Here is a 17,640-nt window from a genome sequence, read left to right as displayed (position 1 = left end):
ATGAGCCGATACCCTTTATTTAGAAGCTTGGTAAATTACAGAGTGTGAATCTACGCGAAGAAATTTGGGACCATAGAAGCCAAGAAGAGAACATAGCTCAGTTAAGCCGAATGCAACAAAGCAAATATTTGTATTAATAGACTATAAATTCACTTACCGAATTGCGGAGTTATTATTTTCGGACTTGTCACATTTCTCGAATAAAAAGCAAAGATCGTATCGTATATTATCTTACCGATCTGGCAGTCTGGACGCCACCATCCACCCTTTACCCTTCCCTACACACCATCGCACACCCTACAATGGCCAATCGTGTGGTTCCGAAGATGGCCGAGGTCACTCCTGGCGCTATTGTAAACATTGTCCTAAAAGCAGATCAGCGCACAGGCCGCGAAGTGAGTGGGACCGTTCGCGATGTCTTGACGCGGGGTGACCATTATCGCGGTATTAAAGTCCGACTTACGGATGGTCGGATTGGACGAGTCCAGAGCATGGCGTCCGTTTCCTCTGCTTCATCATCGAGTCCTGGAAACACGACATTCAGGCCACCCCTTGATGATCAATCGCTCGCAGATAGCGAGTTAGTCAATTCAGTTAATAATAATGTCTCGCATCCACGTGGACGTCGCCCGCGTTATCGGGACGCGCGACTAGAGGAACCCCTCGCCGTCGCACCAGAGCAGGCTGACCTAAGCGCATACATCGTTCCCGCGAAACGCAAGGGCAAAGGTAGAAACGGCACAAAAGGGTCTAGCCAAACAGACGGCTCGGCCCGAGGTCAACAAGCCTCGGGAAGTAATGATCTAGATTCAACCGTCGCGGATGTCACATCAGCCACTGCGACTTGTCCAGTGTGCGGTGAATTCGAAGGAGACGAGACGGCTGTAGCCCACCATGTCGCGACGCACTTTGAATAAGCTGGACAATTAGCATACATTATAACTACAATGTCGATGAATTGAAAATAGCGAAAACTCCACAGCCAGCGAGTGGAGTTGTGCTAATTGCCTTGTTCGGTCGCAATTGAGCAAATTCCGTATGGCTGAATTTTCCAATTTTTATCTCGCAACTCGTCTTTGCAGAAACCGCCAAGAAGACCACTTTTTCACGATGGATCCTACATTGACTGTATAGACTGGCCCCCGAATGACGGAAGGGACCGTAAAATCGGTTGCTCTAATGAGTCGCATTCGGCAGTGGTGACCTCAAAGGTCATTTTTTCTTGGATGGAAAATGCCATCAGGGTGCTCGCCTCACCATCAAGGTTCCCTTACCCAGTACCTTATATCGGCTATTCTGTCCTGCCATTATGGCCGATTATCTTATAGAGCGAAAATGGCACAGAAAAAATGGACGAAATTCGGGTTCACGATGTGGTAATTATAGGCGCTGGGCCGTGCGGCCTTGCTGTCGCAGCACGCTTGTCAGAACGTATGCCTGCCGCCAATTTTTCGGACGACGAACATCAAAGGTATCATTGGATCCAGAAGCACAGGAATCAAGCCAGCATTAAGAGTTATAAGACTGGCCGTGAAACACGGCGAAAATCATGCACCGCCTCTCCAGGGAATGCTGGTCTTGATCTCTTAGTGCTCGATGCTACTGATAATCGATGGATGGCACGATGGGACACCCTATTCAAGACCTTTGATATATCCCACCTTCGAAGTCCAATGTTCTTTCATGTCGATCCTTCGGAACGAGACGGTCTTTTGGCCTATACATACAGAAACGAAAGAGATAATGAGCTAACAGAGATTCGGGGTTGCGTCGGAAAGGAATTAAGTAAGCATCAAAGGAAGAAAAGAGAAAGATCTGGCAGACAGTAAGCTTGACCTCGACTTACCTATCCCCATAACATACTAAGAATTGGAAGACCTAGAACAGAACCCACAGTCGACGAACGCGATCGAAACGACTATTTCGTCCCGTCCACTCCACTCTTCGCATCGCATTGCGGATGTTTAGTGGATCGCTATGGCTTGCGTGGGGATATGGTGTGCCATGAGAAGGTGGAAGACATTAGCTTCAATTATGTCGAGGACTTTTCCCAAGTTGACAAGATCTTCACGGTACGAACCAATAAGGGCATTCATCACGCGAAGACCGTGGTATTGGCCGTGGGTGGAAATCCTCCAGAGATCCCAAATATGCCAATTGAAGGGACAGAGGGTGTCACCCACGCCATGCATATCAAAGAAATGCCGTCGCCTCGTATACGCGCGAAGCTTAGTGCGCGTCTCCCGGCAAATATTGTCATTGTTGGCGGGGGACTCACCTCGGCTCAACTCTCTGACTTGGCGATTCGCCGAGGGGTAACTAAAGTATGGCTACTGATGCGTGGGCCACTGAAAGTCAAGCCTTTCGACGTAGGACTTGAATGGGTAGGCAAATTTCGAAACTTCGAGCAGGCCGCCTTTTGGACTTCGGATTCTGCGGAGGAACGATGGGATAAGATCAAGACTGCCCGAAACGGTGGAAGTATTACACCGCCGTACAAGAAGATCCTCGAGCGGCATATTTCGACCGGTAAATTATGCTTGCTCCAGAATACGACAATCAAAGAGAAGCAATGGGACCCGATCTCTAAGACTTGGGCGATATCATTGTCGGATAAGGACCAAGTACTCCCTCGTATAGATCATATTTACTTCGCTACCGGCGTCAAAAGCGAATATGAGTGTCTCCCCTTCCTACATTCCATATGCTCCGACTATCCCGTCGAGAATTGTGGAGGTCTTCCTTGCATTACCGAGAACATGGCTGTAAGTACTCAACCCACTCAGAGTCCAAGTTCAGCTGGTCACTTTTCGGGAACGTACATATGACTAACTTCATATGATATAGTGGCGGGATGATGTGCCTCTTTTCATCGCTGGAAGGCTCGCCGCCTTGCAGCTTGGTCCCGGGGCTCCCAACTTAATCGGTGCGCGGATTGGAGCGGAAAGAATTGCTTGGTCGATCCAAGACATATTAGGGGCAAAGGAATCCGGAACAGATGCCGACCCACGGAAACGTGAGTTCGACTTTCTCACAGGAAGAGGTAGTCGGTTCAACGCTTTATCGGAAATAGAGTAGATTCCTGACAAATCCGGGAGATGGCGACAGCAGATGCTTAATATCCATGACTGATAGCCTTTCAATGCCGTGTACAATAGGTGGCTCTCCCAACCACAAGGCGACGTGCTTCTCTTAAAACATGAAATATACCGCGATTTCTTAGATCAGACATGATCTCCAAGCAGCGAACATTTTAGGAATTCTTGTAAGCCCAACAAGGTTGCCAGAGGCTAGGGTGCCGCGCCCGCTACTTGCGGCTACGTCGGACTACCGCGACATTACCGCAATTGCGAATTGGTTAGAAGTCACTTTACAGCATGATCCATGTAATTAAATGAGTCGCCTTTCACATACCCCAAGATACTGATTGATAAGCAGATACCATTTGGAACTAACAAGATCGTTTTCACTTTCGCTACCTGTGTAATCTAGATGAGGTATGACAGAAAGTCGGTTTTCAAGTCAATCAACGAAACATGTCGAAAATTGATCAACATTCGCAACACAACTCTCAATTATCACCTTGAACCCGACCACGCTCACGACTCAATATTTAGCCAGCACACATTGATTCAGATACCCCCTTTTCTACCTTTTCTACGCGATTACAGCACCTTGCATCGCACTTCCATATTTGCAGCGATATAAACGCAAGAGAGGTCCGGAAAGGGTATTTTCTGCGAGGAAACCCCATAATTATGCTCGTGATAGGCGATATATCGGTCCGTTGGATTCTAACAGTCAGCTTGTTGGCTTGAAAATACGGTGTTATGCTCCGGATGCAAGTTGGCGGCATAACCCCGAAGCATACCACCTCTCAAGACCAGTGAGATTCCAAGCACCCTATATCTGAACCATTCTAGCATTGAGGAATGATTATTAATCTATATCTTAGATAACTAGGCCTTGTTTACGTGTATACCTATTTTCCTTACGTAAAACACGAAAGGGCATCGCAAAACCTCTTGATACGGTTTCTCGTTCGAGGGCCAACACAAACCACGCAAACAATAGGTTTTTCTAGGAATACCAACAGATTCGGATGAGAATCCCCCCAGAGACATAGATCCGAACCAAAACCTACCAAGGTTACTAAGTAAGAGAAGCCCCCTCCCATTCGATAGATGTCTCTTTCAAACACCAATTGGTGTGTCGCTTCCGATTAGGCATCTGGGTATACGGCAGCAGGTCTGGATTCGACACGAGTATTCTTAACGCCAATAATGAATAATGAGCATATGAAGGCATTGGATGATTTCAATTCCAACGAGGAAATCCGACACAACCCCGGTGACTGAGAATGACGCATGGCCTTCAGCGTCAGTCCTAGGAAATCGCATTAAAAGACAAGTCAATTTACCTAAGCTAAGACATTTATAGATGATTACCATTAGCTCTTTTGTTAACTTGATGAGATTCATCCCATATTTGCTTTGACTTGGTGGGTTGTACGCACACATGAATCACGTTGTTGCTGTACAAGCGATACCCAAAGTAGATGATGGAACGTTTTCCAAAATCTTGTCGTATTCCCGAATCACAATGAGTGACGCACCAGAAATAGTGACGATGACCTTTCTGTGCAACGATAGATGCGATTTCTATAAAAGAGGGACTTTGATCTAGAGTTGTGTCTCTATTCTCTCCGTCCTCAGCTACACACAGCTTTGCGATAGCACTTCACCGCTTCAGCTTTTTAGCAACAAACTCGAGAAGATCATACAACACTACCAGTAACCAACGCGTCAACATGCTTGACAACTACTCCGAGACGAGTCCCGATAGGCAATATGTCGCGGGGACTTACGATTTTGACTGGGTTTGGGAGGCCGCGAAAGCTCTCAAAGATATCCTAGAGAACCGCGCTCAGTGGCCCGCCTCGAAGATTCTGGAGGATTCCGACGTGAGCAAGCTGGAAGAACTTAAGGGATGGGTACAGTTCGAGCGAGGCCAAGTCGATGTTTTCGCTCCCAAGATTAGGGCCGACCCGGTATTGATGACGGACGAGATTGAAGAGAAGTTAAACGAAACGTCGGATAACTTCGACAGCTTAGATAGTATCATCGATGATCGTCTTCGGGACCATGAAGATGCGAAATCCGCCCAGTGAATGTGCCGGAGTTTTCCATCATGAGAAGGTGGGGGGCGTGCTTGGAACGAAGTGATTTCCCATGTCAACATTCGCATTATGGACAGGCAATGAATTGATGATAGATACCCGGCCCGTTCGATACTCAGTAGCAATTTTTGATTTAAATATTTTTATTTATTTTAGTTTTCTGACAAAAGCCTTTATATTTCGTTGCGCATTGTATAACTTTGTCGCTTGTACATAATAAGACTGAGCTGTCTTATGCCACCTGGGTACCTACGTAGGTGGCCTAGTTGCACGTTGACAGTGGTTTAACAGCGGGTTTATCTAACTGTAACGCCGCCTATTAATTTTTCCTTGGGCACTCCAATGTGCACCTGGGCACCTAACGTTTCCCTTAATCTATAATTGACACTCCCGCAATCATCGAATCCAGCTCATTTATCACCTTTTCCCAAACCGCATTTTGCAACTTAGGTTTGGAAAGGTCATAATCTACACCAAAATTACAGTCAAGACATCTCTGCACAATATCTCTATATTTGAAACCGAGATTTGCCCACTTAGCAAGTTTGTCGACCTCTTTCAAGTCGGGGACATTCTTCCATCGATCGATCTGGAGCAAGATGATTCCAAGATATACAATTCGACATTCCTAATATGGGGTTGGTCTTGCGACTCAATGCCTCGAGAATTAGTATGCCCGCGGTGTTGAAGGACCGAATTGAGGTGAAGAGTATTTAAAACATCGTCCATCTTCCCATTAGTGGCTATAAAGCCGATATTTTTCGAATTCCACCGGCAATCTAGCCATGGGGTGGAGTGAAATTTCATGACAATAGAGGCCATGGCTCTCGCCAACCTAAGTCGATCTCCATAGTGATAACGATCATCTGGTGGTTGACTAAATAACTCGTCGAGAAGTACCGGGACGCTAAAAGCGTCCGTGCCCGGTGCGCAGGATCGTTTTGGCCATACATAGAAAGAATGGCGGTATTGAGCATGCATGCAAACATCAAGATGCCCCAGGAAGGTTTCGTTCCGAGTACAGTTTCCTAGAGCCATGCACCCAACGGCTCTGAAAGTGCTAATCTTGTGGTGAAGCTCGCGATTCCTAATAGCATTAACGCCATCAGTATCAAAGAGCCTGAATGGTCTAGGTAAGTTTATTAAATGTGTGACTTAGCCGTTGTCGAACTCGACCCGCACAACCTTTCTTCGTTTAGAGGTTTGAGACTCTGTTGAAGTTTTTACATCTATAGGGCCCAACCCAGCCGCCAGGGAGTTATTAATAATGGAGGCTCGAACTAATAGAGGGAATTCGATCGGTCGAGCGACACTAAGTGTCCCGTGTTCTAGCGATGGGACGGACAAATCATAGCTAGGCTGATGACGATGGTCGCCAGATAACGAAAGGTTCATCTGTACGTCTTCCTCAACTCTAGTACTCACAAAGAGCCTCACAAGATGGCGGCGATGTGATTGTATATCACATACCCATGAAGTGCCCATAACTTCGTAGAGAGCATGGGCAGCCAACCCCACTCTTCGTGTTTCCTCCCGTTCGGGAGAAGCCGATATCGATGCTGACGCTGGCGCAACCTCAGTTGTCGGCGTGCTCGGATGCGAGCCTTGCGAGTTAAGTTCCTTCAAGTGAGTTCGGATGTCTCTTAAATCGTAATTTGACTCCTTCAGTTTTGCTAGAGCTTCATTATAACTCGAATGATTGAGTGTAATTTTTACACGAGTCCTGAGTCGTTTGACAGCCTCTACGAGGGGCTCGCCCTTTATGAATGTTCAGCACTCGCCATCGTATAATTACTTACATTTGAGGTATGCAAGTAACCATGTTAGGATCAATTGGACTAACATCTTTACGTCCCTCATCAATTTCTGCGAACCCTTGAAACTGCGCTTGGAGATGCTGGGGTGAGCCCTTTATTTCAATGAAGGTACTCTCGAAAGATTCATAGCTCGTCCCGAGATATTTGCTGAGATTTTAGAGAAGTTGACAATTCTCGTTGCCAATCTGACGCGAATTGAGTAGATTTCGTGCTTTGGAAACATCACTGGTGATATTTTTAAAAAGAAGTTCACATTCTATTCGGAAAAAATCGCGCTGGACTTTAAATTTGTCCCAGATCCGGTTTGCTTCTCGTGAATAATGCCGAAATATTTTCAATTTGATTTGAAGAGACCGAAATCCTTTGATTACCTCAATAACTAAAGGTGTAATCGCAAGGCCAAGGGAAATAGGGTCCGACATAGTGTCTACCTAGATATTGACAAGTTTGATGTTCTAAATATTGGGCGGGTCTTTCGAACTTCTTACCCTTTATAAAGCTTACAGAACGGTAGGGTAGATGGTAAGGCATTTTGCTGATGGGTTACATTGCACTGCCTTATTTGTCTAGGTAGGTACATGTGTAGGGAGACTTCAAGGCTGATTTCACCCACCCATGTACCTATATGTAGGTGCCTACGACATGTGGTCGCGGGGCTCCCGGCATAATCTCTCGACTTTCACATCTACCTAGGTACCTATATATGTACCTATCTGGTAGGCACTCATCAATTACAAACGAACACCAAAATATCTCATCAGTACTTGATCTGCCTATTAGAAATGGGAACAAGGTCGCTAACGCACACTCCGGAGGAAGTCGGCAAGACTTACGATATCGACGAGTGGCAGAACTCTCAATTAGATTCTGACCACATAAACCTCCCTATAACGGCAGATCTCTATGTAATAACCACGCAGTTATACCAGGCAGTATTAGAAAGAATTTCACGGAAGAGTGAAGACATTATTCATTTACAGCTTAAAAAACCTTTTCAAGCCTTACTATTATGGGCACAACAACACGACATAACTTCCGAGAAGCTCGACGATACTTTGTATCATTCCCACCAGTTGCAAAAATCAACATTGAAAGCTCTCCTCTATATCGGGTGCATTATAATGGACAGTAAGCTATGACTGTGAGGGGTACTAGACAATAGGAAGGCTAATCTTAGCTAGGGGTGGTACCTAGAGCTGACGTACCGACGGAGGAGCTGGAGAATTTGTGCGTGCAACTGCAAACTTCGAAGGATCAAATTAACTTCATTTTAAAAAAAGATCCCGACGTTGAAGTTGGCGATGGTGATAGCTTTGATGAAGCTACAAGTGAAACCTCAACTCTTTTCGAATTCGACTCTTTCTCGGAGATTGCAAATGACTTGGACGCAAAAACGAGCAACTTGATGGATATGACCCCCCTCTATGAGTCAGCAACGGAATGTCTTCTGTCGTATGAAAATGAAGCTGTTGCCAAGGTCCTGCTATCGATATCGGTTATTCTGGATCATATCTTCGTCGAAAGAATCAAAACATAGTTCCCGCATGTAAATGATAAGCTGGCAACTCATCTCGAAGAAGTCAACTTTCGAAGATTTTTGAACATTGTTGATAGCCGGCTGGAGAATGATACGTTAGTCCGCGAAAATAAAAACCACGAGGGGTTCAAATCAATGGCATTAGGAAAAAGTAACACTGATATCTCGAGGACCCGTCTTGTTTCCCCACCAGGAAAAGGTCTTTTGAAGGCGTCAATGTCCTCTGACCAGGGCGATGAGAAAATAAGAAGGGTTCCACCAATTCCAGCAGATGGAGTATGTACTGCATGCGCAGAGGATGTTACATTTCTGGATGAAATTGATTGGAAGTAAGTCGAATTACCTACACTTACAGAGTTGGTTGTTATGCATTCTAACATTCTAGGCGACATTTGTTCTATGATCTCCAGCCTTACTATTGCCTCGAACTATCATGCCTTTCTCTAGTACCTTTCTCCAGTAGGGGAGACTGGGTCCTCCATTTAGCTTCTAATCACGGAAATGAAGAAAAAAAATGGCCAAGCTTTCAATGCAATTTGTGCTTCAAGGAGACGGGTACCGGTAAAGCAACAGTGACATATCATCTTGAAAAACATCTTCAGGACATCGCCCTTATGGTCATCCCAACCGAGATAGGCGACAGTTATGATTTAAAGACGAACATCCCGATCCCGGAGACGCATGATACTTATACTCGGGATTCGGACTCGGGCATATCAGAGAGTGTATCGAACCCGAGGGTAGGCATGATCCAGCCGAGAACCAGTCCCCATTACAGACTAAGCCGTCGGGATCCCCTCTCATGCAACCAGTGCAGAGAGTCATTCCCAACCCGTTGGGAACTAAACTGGCATGGGATAGAGAAAGATCATTTAGCCTACGCTTGTATCTGTGGTACTGCGTTCACACACCTAGATGCACTCGAGCGCCATATACCAACAACGGATACGACCGAGGAAGGCCCCGCCCCGAGCGAGGCTGGGACGAATCTTCAAATTACGAAAAGTCCCCGGGTTGAGAAAGCCCATTTTAATACTGGCGAACAACCTCTCGATCGTCTGCGTTTGCGCTCTACATCTACGATTTCAAAAGTGACGGCGGATTTTGCTGGAGACCATCCCTTGCTGGGAGACAGCCCTTCCAAGTTACCGGCGAAGAGTGAATTGAAAGGTCAAAACATTCGACCTAAGGAGGTAAAAGGCTCAGGAAAGCCTCAAGCGTCAGACGCGGTTGTTGGAATCAATTAATTCGACCTCGATGGCTTGGCTATTCGTAGCGTATTAATGGACGGTCTTCAATATTCTCTAGGCGCGCTCCCCACCAATCATCACATCTCAAGGAGAAAACCAGGAAGCCGCGCGCCAACCATGTCGTTCCTAGTGTCGTATCAGGACTAGGAGATTTGCCAAGGAGTCATGGTAGCGCACGCTTTACTTCTAAGCAAGGCAAATTATTTTCAAAGACGACCTATATGAAACTAGTCATCCTGCTTTGTGTCTTCATATAGTTCAGCTATTCCAAAATATGCGGCCGTAAAATTTGAGGGATTTACCTGTGAGAGCTTATTATAGTGGGTGTTAGATCACTCACACTGGCTTAATATTTGAAACCATAGAGTAGGACACATTTCACATAAAGTGAAGTGATATATTTCTCAACGAAACGACAGTGGGGGCGGGATTTTGATGATTTCTTTGGGCCTTGGTTGGGGTTGTACTACACACCCTTCTGTGAAATCCGGGGATCATTATATTGGCATAGTTTCAGGTCCGGAGTTTTATTGGGTTCTTCTCATAGTCGATTTCGTCATTCTATATGTTGAGCATTTAGATTTCCAGTTGTTTCTTAGATTCGGCCTTGTTGAGAGAAAAGAAAAGAAAGAAAAATAACAAGAAGAGAAGGAAAAATAACAAGCTGAAAATCCCCCGCCTTCGGGTTAGCGTACGCCTCGAATACAAAGCTGTGATCGACAAAAGAATGGAAACGTCCGTAAGTCATTTTTAGTTCGTAGGAGTTTCGTACGTATTTATTCCACCACAATGATCGACAGATTCATAACTCCGGTCCGAGGGTAGATTTCAAGTATAGTGTGGGAGGTATCGTCCGTTTTTCTATCGTCTTCGCTGTTTTAAGAGAAAGAATAAAAGGTTGGAAAAAAGAAAAAGAAAAGTGAAGTTGTACTTTGCGGGGGTCAGCAGGCTTGGAATTTGTCCCGGGACGCCGGTCACCAGATCTCGGTTGCATGCACCTTATGGGACATTTGTACAACGCTGAATTACCTGAATGCCTTATAATGCTAGCACTTTAAAGGCTACTAGTAGGCTACCTGCTACGTGGTCAGGGTTATGACGAAAGCGGAGGGGACAATGTTACGGGGATATTGTGGGGTCGTTATGGGGGAATGTAGCGGGATATAGCGGGATGTAGTGGTCGTTTATGGGGATTATCCCACTGATTGTACTAAATCGTACTGATTCTTTCAGGGATGTTAGGGATGTTAGGGATGTTATGGTTGTTATGGGGCTCGAAAGAGGGAATGCTGGAAATGTCACCTAAGCGCCGCGCACTAAAAACTGTCGGATGCTGTCTCCGCTGCGGCCGTAGCGTCACCGGGTCCTCATCACTTGGACTAAGTTTCGAAGCTATGAACTCTCATTGGGGGAAAGAGCCTATGATCTTCCAAACAAGCCTAATAAACCTGGAATAACAAGCATGGAATCAACAACACTGCCCTTGCCTTTTTATTCACGGTACCTTTTCCCTCCCACACTTTCCACACTTTTGTTCACACCGATTTCTCCGATGTTACAAAGTCCTACTAACTCCTTTTTTTCTTGCTTCACCGCCACGAAAACGGACCGTGAACATTAAAATATGGAAATGTCCTTTTCCATCCTCTAGGGAATTAGGGATTGGGTATTTCATATATTTCCTCTTTAGTCCCATGTTACTTTTAAAGTATATACCTTGTTCTACCCTAACATTTTCAGGTATTATTTCTTACCATTTACTGAATTACTGCATTCCTACGTTTCTCACCATTCATATGATGGTTACCTTATTCTCATGTTAACTTGGACCTGTGATTGCCACTTGCTTTACAGCCATTACAGCATCCAGCAGGGTTTCTGACCTCTTCTCTTCATCTCTTACTCTTTTATTACTATTCGAATGTGCAACATGAATCTCTAGATTCGGACCTGCCGCTTGAGTGCCGCACATTACGTGAGATCGATCGAGGACATGATTTCCCACAGTTCGACGCTTACTCGTGGAGTGGATGTGATCTTTCCTCTCGCTTGTCTTCTTCCACCACCTCTTACTACCCAAAGGCAAAAGGACCCTGGAATCCTTTTAAACTTTTTCTAGCCTTATAGAAAGGACGCTTCATTTCGATTTGCCATTTTATTCTCATCATCTAGACTTCCACCGCCGAAAGCTTCCTCACACACACCTATACAACCTCCACTACTTTGCTCACCAACCAACTATACTACCAACCGCGAACATGAAGCCCGGCGTACGATGCCGATGAAGCATTTGCTGGAAGCATGACTGACCATCGACTGCTCAACCTGCATCCTGAGCTCCTTTCCGGCTACAGCAGAAACGATGGCTCCTCTGACATGGCTGTCTGGTGTTTCCCTCACCGAATACCTCATGCCCAACACCGCCAACATAATAAATCGCGACACGACACAAGATGTGAATTTAAACGATCCCGAGCTTATAGCTCTGATGTCAATCTCGCTCTCCACAGCCTCCATCAGCGTCCTGGCTGCCTTATGTGCTTTCTATTGGTTCGTTAGAATGCGGAGGAGTTTTCGCCACGAGTAAGTTAACTGGGACATAGTGAATAATTCGCACTGTATTTCCAAATCGGCTGACAGCGTTTCCAGCTTGATTATGCTCCTAATCCAAAGCGATATGATGAAGGCCTTATGGCTCGTAATCAACCCGCTCGCCTTTTTCGCCGGTGTGCCTATCGATTCGAACTCCGTCTTTTGCCAAGTCTCTGGATTTTTCCTAACTATTAGCATCGAGGCCTCGGATATCGCAGTTCTTCTAGTTGCAGCACACACAGCGCTATTCATACTTTGGCCTTCAAGTTCGAGCGGGGCGGATGCTGGCTTGTACCCATACAGATACATAGCCTACACGTTCTGGGCTATTGTTCCAATCATCTTGGCTGCGGTTGTACCAATTACTGGCGGACGTTTCTCAGACAATGGGCCCCATTGTTCCCTGCCTGGACGCCCTGCTTGGTATCTCAGTGCTCTTAGTTGGATTCCACGCTATATCATCTTCGCTATCATTATTGTCACCTATACATTTCTCTATATCTATGTCGCGTGCCGATTCCGGCGTTTCGGTAGGGACCAAAGGCGTGCCAGCGTAGCGCACAGCAACCACCCGGACCACAACCGCAAAAACAACCATCGCCATAGTCGCAGTCGAGAAGTTCCACCTACGCCACCCATCTCTGACTATGGAATGTTGGATTCGGCGCGGGATAGTCTGGCAAAGGAGGAGGATCCCAGGGATCGTCAAAATTCGGTTAGCTCAACCATCAGTACTTTGAATACGGGAGAGGGTTCGTCAACTCCCCCACGAAAACCCGAACATGCGAGAAGGAGTTCGATTAAATGGAACCCTGTAAATTTTGCGGGTAACAACCCAAGAAAACCAGGAATGAGAAGGGAGAGCGAGTCGGCTCTCATAGTACCAATTTCCCCATCACTAGGCGCAGAGCGAACCATCCCTATCTGTGCACCCGAACCTACACATAACAGCCCACGCAACTCACAGCAATCGGGTCAAAACCAACCCGTATGGCAACGCTCGATGTCTTTAGGCTCACATGGTAAAACAGGGTCCGTGTCTGGCGTGGTTAATGCTCTACGGCGTGGGCCACCGCGAAAAAAGGGTGAAAGCCAAAGTACATTTTCAAGTTCCGCCCTTCTGTCCCAAGAAGAGACCGAGGAAGCGATGCGTCGATCGCGGGAGAAGCAACAACGACAACTCCGCCTCCTATTCGTATACCCGGCTATCTATCTGCTAACGTGGATCGCGCCGTTCGTGTCGCACGTGATGGGGTACGACAGCGATATAGCTCCAAACGGACAAAGCGGCAGCGGGGAACCTCTAGCGCTACAAGTTGTTAGCATCGCGAGCTTATGTATTGGTGCGGCCGTCGACTGTTGTTTCTTTAGCGCTTGGGAGAAACCGTGGCTACATCTGCGTGGGGGTTTCTGGGAGGGTCTAGCATTGCGGCTCAGGATACACCGTCCAATGCGACGGCGGCATAGAGGCGCCGGTCGCACACGTCAGGAGATGTTTGTAGACGCGCGTACAGCGCGTGTCAGACGGGACCAAGAAGAGAACCTGGAGAACTTGAGCAGCGAGGTCGGCAGGGGAGTATCCGGACGCGGAACACTGCATAATACGGTACCGCGCGAATGGTGGGATGTGCTAGATGTTGATTCTGAAACTAGCACTATCCGAACAGCATAACGAACGATAGAACGAATGAACGAAGGGATGCAAGTAAGATGAAAACTTAATGGGAGGGGTAACATATCATTCACAAATACCAGGCGTCAGCATGGGTTACGCATAACCAACGGGGAAACGATATTAGCATGCCAGGTAAGACTGACTGCTTGCTTGCTGCATTTACACGAAAGGTGGGCGACGATTCATGATAAAAAGATCGATTCATTTTTGCATATATGCATGTCACGGATGCCCGGGGATCTCATTGGGGGGTATTTTATTTTTCTGTTTGGGTTGGAGCAGAAGTGCGTGGGGGGTTATTTGTTTCCAGAAACATCAAAAAACTGGACGGCCCAGCCCTTTTTTTCTATCATTTTTTTATTATGATCATTATATACCACAAACAGCCTTTTAACGAACGGGGAAGGGTGGGAAGGTAGGGAGGGAAGCATTCTCAAAAGGGGCATCGGGCGGCGTTCATATAAGCATTGCGTTACATTAGGCACTGTGACGAGGCTGACTTGCCTACCTATCTGAGTTATTATGTAGGGTTAGGTATATGTATGTAATAGGTAATGAATGTACTGTGTGAGGGTTTTTATGTTATAAGCCATACCATACCATACTATACCATAACATACCGTCCCATCCCATACCGATTTGATCCATGGTACAAATCATAGCAATTGAAGGAACGATTTGGACCGGTATTGGATGCACAGTTGAATGCAACACGTGATGCTGTCTTACCCATTCCGTTTAATATTATTGCATCCCTCCTCCCATGGGAATTATTTATTTTGTTTTTGGAAAGTTTTTCTTATTTTGTCAAAATTTTGTTGATGTTTTATTGTGTTTTGTTGCGGAAACGTGAAGATACCCGCTCCACTGCTACCGTGAAACGTTGTGCGACGAGATAGTATGCGATAGGGGAAATCAACCAAAAAAAAACTATCTAAGGGGTAGGTAGTAACCTGCGTACGTACACGTGGCAGCCAACTTTCGACTCTTACTGCTGAGTCATGGGTTGAGTTGGCCTTGACATGAATACATGTATGTACTCCCACCCATCCATTATTCATCCTCCCCTATTTCATCATTCTTCATACTGGGGTATCGACATCATCAAACATGATGGCCCGAAAACACATAAACATCATGTCGGGTGACTAACCAAACCGGAACAACAAAAAAACCAACACGCTTCATGCTTCTTCAAAGGTCCTTCGATATTCATATCGGATTGCGATATGATATAGTGATGTATGTGGACTCTCTTCTTCAACCACATCCCCGCGTTACTGTTCTTATTTATGTCTGAATTTCCAAAAATTTCTCATTTATTTTTTTTGAAAGGGTTATCGCTTACTCGCGCAAGAATCTTATAAAGGCCCTAGCGACAGCAACACCGTCGTGTTCGTTGCCCACACGACGCATACCGTCCTTATAGATGTCCGGGCTGAGGATGCCGCCGTCGTAACGCCTTTGGAGAATTTCGCCCACCATGTCCTTAGTGAACTCGGGGTGCCCTTGCACCGTGATGAGGCGCCGCGGGGCATACATGGCTTGCACGGGACATATGTCTGTGCTTGCGAGGGCTATTACACCGGGTGGCAACTTATGGACGATATCGCGATGCATTTGGTGGATTGACTATACAAGTTAGGGTCACGTTGAAGTGATATGGTAAAATACAAGAGGGGGATAAGAGAACGGGAACAAACAAGCTTCTCGAGGCCAAAAAACTTCTTGCCCTCCTCAGTGAGGTTATGTTCGACAACACTAAGCTCCCAACCACGAAGATTCGTCCCGACAGGAGTACCCATGGCAAGACCAACGATCTGGTGGCCAAAACAGACGCCGATAACACGAACACGACCGCTATCAAGACATTTTCTTGTATATTTGACTAGCTCTAGAATCCAAGGATCTTGGTCGAAGGCATTATGTTTAGACCCAGAGATCAGGATCGCGTCGATTGTGTTGAGGTCGGGGTAGGAGGTAGGGTCGTGGACTACGTCGTGATAGGACAACTTTAGGACGGCCGAAAGCGGAACGGGCGGCTTGAAGGACTTGCATCCGCGCGCGAATAGGTATTCGAATACCCCGCCGTACGACCCAAATTTGCTTTGGATACCGGGAACCGGGGTATCGGCTTCGAGGATCGCTAGGCGGATCGGAGGGATGTATTCGGACCCCATGTTGTTGGGTAATGTCTCGATATTTCTGGTGTTTGGTGTCGAACTGGGCTCGGGAGAAAGCAGAGAGGGTGCTTTCGATGTAAGTGGCGCTTAAGAGGAATAATCAAGTGGGTATAAAAAAGAGCTCGGGAACTAGGGGTCCACTGGAAAGACTAGAGGATAGGCTAGAGGGTAGAGTGGGCGCCTTGTGGATAGACTCGGAACGAACTTGTCTCAAACCCTCGAACGAGATAGCCTTTATATATTTGCGGCACGGTATGCGAACGAGATACGAACACGCGAGTCAACGAAAGGAGTCAAGAACGGCAAAAGCGCATAAAAGGTGAGTCCCTCCCCTATTCAGAAAAGTGTGGTCTGGAAAAGGAAAGGAAACAAGTCCAAGTCGAAATCGATGCAAAATACCCCTCCCTTGGTGCCCCTCTCATGGTGGTATACCCCTTGGGCCCCCCATGAAAGATGAATGGAGACGTTAAAGCTTTTCTCCTAACTAGAGTGCTTGCATGTGGTGTGAGTGTATGCGTTATGTAGGTCCAATGTCCTATAATACCGTGTACCTATGAGTGACTAGATATGTGTGCGTGTGGTGTATATGTGTGTGTGTTGCCAAGACCCTTTTTGAAAATTCCAGGTCGGTTCGGAGATAAAAATGTGAACCGTAGCGGCATAGGTACCGATGTAGGTATACAAGAGGACGAATGAAGAGGAAGAAGGAATCTCGAGGAATCTCGACCAGCGATAGGACAATGCGATCAGACTCTCATAAAATCGATAGGCAGAATTTCCCGGGCGGTGAATCCCATTTCGTCATAGTCCATGAGACTCCAAAAGACTCTAATGGGACCAGGGGGGTATCAGTTTTGGGTAACTCTGAGTGGATCTCTACTCGCATTAGCGGAGGAGAAACCTTGAAAGTAACCCAATATACTTAGGTACATGCAGGATAAATAGGTACAAATGCTATGTACATATATGTAGGTCTGTATATATGTATGTAGGATGTATGTATGTATGTATGTAGTACCGACCCCGGCATGTATCGGTACGACAGTATCTCTATATCTATGTTGGTGCTACACAGATGTAGTTTCGTCCCAGACTTTACACGTCCCCCTTGCGCTGTACCATACCTAGGTACTAACACTTACACCAGGCACGTAATGCGCCTCAATGGAACAGCGCAACGCACCTTTGCGGCTCAGCGTTCTGTATGTGGCTAGAATCCATATGATTCGTCGAAAGGGGGACTAGGTCTCACGTCCGAGCAACGTTATCGATTTGGATGATGAAGTAAGGGGACTTCGTGATAATACTGACACATACTTACTCATAAGGGGTTTAGGGGCAAGTAATACTTACAAAGAACGACTAAATTCTTTTCTGACTCACGTGGAAATGAGGAGCTTGGTTGAT

General features: G+C 46.3%; 7 protein-coding genes across 7 annotated transcripts; 5 read left to right on the top strand and 2 right to left on the bottom strand.

Annotated features, from left to right (window-relative positions):
* The first annotated feature begins 234 nt into the window (after positions 1-234).
* F4822DRAFT_305134 (uncharacterized protein) lies at positions 235-1,133 on the top strand. Its single transcript, XM_051455238.1, has one exon. It carries the CDS (start codon positions 303-305, stop codon positions 915-917), a length of 615 nt encoding a protein of 204 aa, XP_051311862.1. The 5' UTR covers positions 235-302; the 3' UTR covers positions 918-1,133.
* Positions 1,134-3,320, top strand: F4822DRAFT_305135 (uncharacterized protein). Its single transcript, XM_051455239.1, has 3 exons — positions 1,134-1,825; positions 1,877-2,765; positions 2,848-3,320. Exons 1-3 carry the CDS (start codon positions 1,350-1,352, stop codon positions 3,076-3,078), a joined length of 1,596 nt encoding a protein of 531 aa, XP_051311861.1. The 5' UTR covers positions 1,134-1,349; the 3' UTR covers positions 3,079-3,320.
* Positions 3,321-6,334: 3,014 nt separating this feature from the next.
* Positions 6,335-7,418, bottom strand: F4822DRAFT_430957 (uncharacterized protein; the record flags this gene model as incomplete). Its single annotated transcript, XM_051461399.1, has 2 exons — positions 6,335-6,937; positions 7,368-7,418. 2 exons carry the CDS (start codon positions 7,416-7,418, stop codon positions 6,335-6,337), a joined length of 654 nt encoding a protein of 217 aa, XP_051311860.1.
* Positions 7,419-7,778: 360 nt separating this feature from the next.
* On the top strand, positions 7,779-9,780 carry F4822DRAFT_430956 (uncharacterized protein; the record flags this gene model as incomplete). The annotated part of the gene is made up of 4 exons (XM_051461398.1): positions 7,779-8,124; positions 8,178-8,473; positions 8,534-8,862; positions 8,919-9,780. The coding sequence occupies 4 exons, from the start codon at positions 7,779-7,781 to the stop codon at positions 9,778-9,780; spliced, it is 1,833 nt and encodes a 610-aa protein (XP_051311859.1).
* A 1,120-nt stretch (positions 9,781-10,900) lies between these two features.
* On the top strand, positions 10,901-11,288 carry F4822DRAFT_305038 (uncharacterized protein). The gene has a single exon (XM_051455236.1). The coding sequence runs from the start codon at positions 11,019-11,021 to the stop codon at positions 11,238-11,240; it is 222 nt and encodes a 73-aa protein (XP_051311858.1). The 5' UTR covers positions 10,901-11,018; the 3' UTR covers positions 11,241-11,288.
* Positions 11,289-12,145: 857 nt separating this feature from the next.
* Positions 12,146-14,047, top strand: F4822DRAFT_430955 (G protein-coupled glucose receptor regulating Gpa2-domain-containing protein; the record flags this gene model as incomplete). The annotated part of the gene is made up of 2 exons (XM_051461397.1): positions 12,146-12,366; positions 12,433-14,047. The coding sequence occupies 2 exons, from the start codon at positions 12,146-12,148 to the stop codon at positions 14,045-14,047; spliced, it is 1,836 nt and encodes a 611-aa protein (XP_051311857.1).
* Positions 14,048-15,252: 1,205 nt separating this feature from the next.
* Positions 15,253-16,499, bottom strand: F4822DRAFT_305045 (class I glutamine amidotransferase-like protein). The gene is made up of 2 exons (XM_051455237.1): positions 15,754-16,499; positions 15,253-15,682 (listed from the first exon to the last, which is right to left on the bottom strand). Exons 1-2 carry the CDS (start codon positions 16,228-16,230, stop codon positions 15,395-15,397), a joined length of 765 nt encoding a protein of 254 aa, XP_051311856.1. The 5' UTR covers positions 16,231-16,499; the 3' UTR covers positions 15,253-15,394.
* Between the last annotated feature and the right edge of the window lie 1,141 nt (positions 16,500-17,640).

This window comes from Hypoxylon trugodes (assembly GCF_022578975.1).
Source record: "Hypoxylon trugodes strain CBS 135444 unplaced genomic scaffold F4822scaffold_7, whole genome shotgun sequence".
Classification (NCBI taxonomy): domain Eukaryota; kingdom Fungi; phylum Ascomycota; class Sordariomycetes; order Xylariales; family Hypoxylaceae; genus Hypoxylon; species Hypoxylon trugodes.
Note: the sequence above shows the minus strand (reverse complement) of the source record. Positions and strands in the feature narration are given on the sequence as shown.